The sequence below is a fragment of the Petaurus breviceps genome, unplaced genomic scaffold, assembly GCF_028583685.1.
Source record: "Petaurus breviceps papuanus isolate PSGF00001 unplaced genomic scaffold, PetGlider_PUasm1.0 175, whole genome shotgun sequence".
Lineage (NCBI taxonomy): Eukaryota > Metazoa > Chordata > Mammalia > Diprotodontia > Petauridae > Petaurus > Petaurus breviceps.
In genome coordinates this window covers 27,104,715-27,110,253 of record NW_027185764.1, presented here as the reverse complement: position 1 = coordinate 27,110,253, position 5,539 = coordinate 27,104,715, and the positions used below count along the sequence as shown (strand labels likewise).

Sequence of the window (5,539 nt, the reverse complement as noted above, 5' to 3'; positions counted from 1 at the left end):
AACACCAACAAATGTGAACATTTCCATATACAAAGAACAGAAAAAGAGAATATCATATGAAATTGTAAATCTCCCTTCTATACAGCTTTTCATTTTAAAATATAGACTCAATTCTGCATAGTTCCAAAGTTAATTTCCCCATTTCTTAGAAATGTTAATTCTTCTTCCTTTTAAACTTTTATCTGAACAATTATAGCACTTTTCAGAGAGAAGAAGCTCCCTCCCTCTTCCTCTCCTCTCCAAGGATCAGTTTTATGCATATTTTTCAGGTGTCTTTTGTGATTTGCCAAATCAGAGACTACTGGTCATTGGTGAATATAATTTCTCCAATAATTATTCCTACTTGCTTGCATTTCTGGGCCTGCCATTCAATACCCTGTTATGTTTCTAAAAAAGACCCCTTTAGTAAGTCCAATGTCTTCTTTTACTGGTGATTGTAAAGTGTGGTAGGGATTTTGAAAGAATTGGGTTGTAAGGCTGGGCTGTTGTGTGTTGTGTTATTTCAAAGAAGGCTGTAATTAAACTCTATTGTAAGCCATAGTCCTTGTTCACCTGACCAAGTAAAACAGTAATATGATAAGTGTTTTGAGTAGATGCAGATTAGATATCCTTGTAGACACTGAAAGACTGTGATCTTTTTATGCAATTTGTTTTCCATAAAAAAATACAAAACCATTCAGCAGAAGGTCAAGACAATTCTGCCTGTAGATAATTATTTCACTCAGCAACCAGGAATTTGACTAAAGCAAGCTGTTCTTCCTTTTTCAGGAAATGGAATTTCATTTACATTTTCTCATTTATGTTGGACTTTTTTTTTTTACTTTTCAGATCCTTTTCCTGCATTTTGTTTTGAAGCTATTGTATGATGAGTTTTTCTTGGCATGGCATAGCCTATTAATTTTATACACACTGACATATATGTTAACACACATGTATATACAAACATGCGTGTGCATATATTTGTGTATGTATGCATATAAATATATTTATCTATTCTCATAGGAAACCAGGATTTCTTTAGGGTACCATAATCAGAATTAAATTATTCTGATATGTGGTGTTTTTAAAGCAAATAATTTTAAGTATAGGATTACAAAGCAAAATAGCACATGCCCTGTTTTCACACTGGTGAAATGCTTTGTTTTAGAGGATTAAATAGCTGCATATTTGTTGGAAAGAGAGGTCCTGAATCGAATTTTGTTTATTCACCCTATTGGTTCAGTTATACTTGGTATAAAGTTGTATATCCTTTTGAGTGGTTCTATATATGCTTATGTTAATAAATCACAATTAAAATAATAATGCCTACATCCTCCCCCTTTGGCTTTTCCCCACAAAATAAAACCCAAAAAAGTATTTGGAGGGATGAAGAAATCTTTCTGTATGCTAGTTTGTGCTTGGTTCAGGCAGGCATCCAAATGCTCAGATGCCTTGCTGAACTATAGACTAAGTTTTGGAGGCTCTCCAGAAACGTGTGACCCTTTCCACCTCCAGGTTTCCCTTTCCCTGACACTCCCATAGGCCCCCACACTCTTCCCTCACTCTCTCAAGGCTCTACTTTGTATTGTGTTTTGTCTTCTTGGGTTAGGGAGTGTTTCTTCTAGGGGCCATCTGGAGGGCTAATCCATTTCTTTCCTTTTTTAAAAAAACATGTATTTTAATTTTATTACTAGTCTCTCTCTCTCTCTCTCTCTCTCTCTCTCTCTCTCTGTCTCTCTCTCTTTCTCAAAAAAGAGGAGTTTTCTTAATGACATTTTATTAGAAAAGAGATAGTTTTTTCATAGTCATCTCTAGAATGTCTGAATTTTTCAGAATGGTGGCTTCTGTCCCAATGTTCTTCACCTCTTTTGTGTTATGGACCCTTTTGATGAAATCTATGGACCTATTCTGATGATAATATTTTTAAATGTATAGGATTACAAAGGAAATTAATTACATTGAAATCTAGTTGTTAAAATTATTTTTTAAAAAGTCCAGTGGGCTCCAGGTTAAGAATCCTGTGTTCTGTACCCATCAGATCTAACAGTGGAGAAGGTATGAAGGAGCCTTTAGTAGTTCAAAGAAACAGAGCTTTTATGGTGGGTGTGGTTCTTGGAAATTATATGGGGAACAAAAAGCATAGAGGGGAGTGATAATTCATTTGATGGCATTGTAAGCACTTAAGATGCTTAGAAAATTCCTGTTAGGATCCAGTACAGTGCAAAAGCTTACCGATACCATCACCAAATATCAGTTATAAGGAACATTCATGCTCATCATGGTATTGGACCTATAGTATAAATAGTAGACAAAAAATGTATTTGCCATCCAGGCAATTTCAGACCAAGGAATGGAAACAAAATGCCATGTGTCCATATAGACAGTTTTTGTTATTCTTATATTTGTGTGTGTATATACACACACGTTTATGAACACATTTTGCCTATTTAAAAGTATTATTTTTAGAAGGGGGTATACTACATGCACTCAGGGGTATGCTACATGAAATTAATTTATATAATATACAACACATGATATATTTTTACTTGAGAACGTTTTCCTGCTTTTTCTCCAAGTCAGAGCTTATGATTTGTTTTGTTCACTTTCCAGGGGCAGATGATGGTGTGTGCAAAGTTTGACAAAAATGTTTACCTCCCTAAAGATGCTGAGTTTTATTTCATTTACGATGGATCTCATCAAAGACACGTGACATTTGCACAACGCATTGGAGATAATGTCCTCCAGTCTAGCATTCCAGGTAAGCATTTCCTTTTTAGATACCTTATTGGTAAATATATCTGTTGACTTGTTGTTTTTGTTGCACAGCATTTTAAGCAGGAAGCAAACTAGTAGAAAAAGAAAACAAGAGTGTCCTGAGTGAGGGGCAGGTATAGCTTTGAGAAAACGAACTTGCTTTCAGTCACTATGGGACTTGTTCTGTTAGAGTTGCCATAGCATCTGAGATCAGACACTCTACCAGAACTCAGTTTTTTTGTAGTAATGCCAAAATGATGCAACAAAAGAAATGCTGTCTCTTCAGGGCCTCATGCCAGAGATGACCTAAGACAAGACTATGAAATAGATAGTTTGTCTTTAATGACCTCCTATTTTTCCTTTTAGCTGCTGCTTTTCCCCCAGTTCCATCAAATGCTGATCTTCAGTTGCCCAGGGCTTTCCACTGTGACACCTTAGTTGAGCTTACCCTCTCTGGGTAGGGTAATGTGCTTTTGACCTTTCTTTCTCCTCTCCCTGCTTTCCATTCCATTACATGTGGCCTGTGTCCCATTCTTCATGGCTCTGTTTTCCCTTTTTCAAGGTTAGTTAATCTGAGAATTTAATCAATTCTAATGTGCAAGTGGATGCAAATGGCTTAAAATATTATGGTTCTAAGGTGACTTTTTTGAATTTTAAGAGGACAAGCAATGATTCAGGTATCAGTTGAGGAAAAGGAGAATTTTGACTTGAGACAAGAAAACCCCCAAACTTCCTACCTTGGGAGGCAGGGGGATGTCTACCCTAGGCATACAAATACTTACTCTAACAGAATGGGCAGATGAGAACAATTTGTTCTAATGGCCATAAGGATAGCTGAAGCAGGCACAGTGGAACTCTTAGAGCCTGATGAGACAGAAGGTGCCAAGGTCATCCACTGCATCCTGGGACACGGTCAGTTTTCTTGACTTTTGTCTTCCCACTGGACTTTGATGACTTTGGAAGAGTGAGGCTGAAGACTTTGAGGAACTCTGTCTCATTTAAATCCAATTCACGTGCAAGTCAAGACATTGCCCTTGATGATGCTGGTCCTCTTGAAAAACTAAGGATGAATAGCCTTCCAGCAGAAGAGAGAAGCTCACTTGCGAGGATTGTTATAGAGGGCATTCTTGAATAGGGACGGGTTGGACTAAGTCAACCAGGAATTATTAAGCTCTTACTGTATGCCAGGCTTGTACCCTCTGTGTTCCTTTCTAACTTGGAGATCCAGTGATTCTGTGATATTTTTGGACAGGGGAACTTTCCTCAGCTCTTTAAATCACACTATATAGACCTTTTCAGACTATAAACCAGACTGACTCACCTTCTGAAAACAAGTTCACTGCCAGATTTTTGGGCAACCTGTGGTTGCTGGGAGGAGAGTGGAATATAAATATGGCATTGTATGATGACTTTGACCATTGTAAAGAAATACATCGGAAGCTTACAACTCCATTTGAGTCTAGCCAGTGATCTGAAACTTGTTATCTGATTCCTTTAATAACTTAGGATTTTTTTTTAGCTGAAAACAACTCTTAACTCTTCCCTGCCTGACTTCAGAGCTCCTTAAGAGAATGAAGAGCAACTGAATAGATAGATAACTCCAAAATGATATTTTCTCTGTACTCCGATGGCTTCTCCCCTTGCTTCCACCTTCTTTGTTATCTGCCTCCTCTCATCCTTCTTTCCTTTTTATCCTCTCCCTCCAACACATTTAGTTTCCTTTCTGCTCTACAATGTCTTACCTGAAGTATCCTGATCATCTTCTATGAGAAAGAAAGCAAAATGTCAGCAAATTAGCAAAAATTCGGAATTTTTGTTTCATTTTTATGATGGAGTTTTTCTCCCTCTCTCCTCGTCCTCCTCCCTCTCACCTCTGTGCTTTGGCAGAGACATCATCCATCACATTGCAAACTCTCTGAGAGCAGAGACCATTATCTTTGTCTCACCGTTAATCCCAAGTGTGTGATTGGTAGTTATTGGTCGTCACATTTCTCAGATGCAGGCTATTTACTGTGTACTACACACTATATCCACTTTCTAGGAAGTTCAACCTTCCAAAAAGACAATATCCTCCTCGAATGATTTCATACAGTACTGTTCTCTGGAGTCATTTGTTAGGGCTCTTACGTTGTTAGTCGCTTAACTTTTGTGAGGAAACCCTGAATAGAGGTGGTGTTGAAGTTCTTCACAATTCATTTGTATATTTGTGAGTCGTCCTGATCTGTATCTAGCCACTGGACTCAGATGGCTCCAGAGGAGAAAGTGAGGCTGGTGACTTTGCACAGCCCTGCCTCACTTAAATCCAACTCACTTGCATGTCAGGCATCACCCCCTTGATGTCACGGTCTTCTTCGAGAATGAAGGACAAAAAGCAACGTTTGCCCAATGTTTCTCATTTTTCCTTTACTGGAAAGAAGAGGGAGTCCTATAGAGGCCAACTGGTGAAGTTTATTTCTTACCCTTCTTCTTTCTTCTTACCCTTACCTTCTTTCTGTCAATTGGTATAGTATACTATTATTTTCTAGAAATTCTGCTGTTTCTGAATGTTTTGCCAAGTGACTAAGAGTTAAGAAGAAAGGCAGCCTAGCGTAGAGGAAAGAATACTGAATTTGGAGTCAGAGGGTGTAGATTCAAATCCTATCTCAGCTATTTAAATTAATGCTATTTTGAGTTTCACAAGTCACAGACTCCCTGGTCTCTATTTCCTCATCTGTAAAATGAGTGTTTTAACCAAGATATTCACAGAGGGATGCTACAGCTCTCTATCCTATTGCCCTTAAAAATACTTACTTGGCCTGCTGTGCAG

General features: G+C 37.9%; 1 protein-coding gene across 5 annotated transcripts in view; it reads left to right on the top strand.

The window, feature by feature from the left end:
• ARHGEF28 (Rho guanine nucleotide exchange factor 28) overlaps positions 1 to 5,539 on the top strand; it is a 397,204-nt gene that overhangs the window by 136,150 nt on the left and 255,515 nt on the right. For all 5 annotated transcript variants that reach the window (XM_069084950.1, XM_069084951.1, XM_069084948.1 and 2 more), the window contains exon 4: positions 2,590 to 2,737. In XM_069084950.1, coding sequence (XP_068941051.1) covers positions 2,590 to 2,737 — 148 coding nt within the window. The remainder of the gene's footprint in view (positions 1 to 2,589; positions 2,738 to 5,539) is intronic.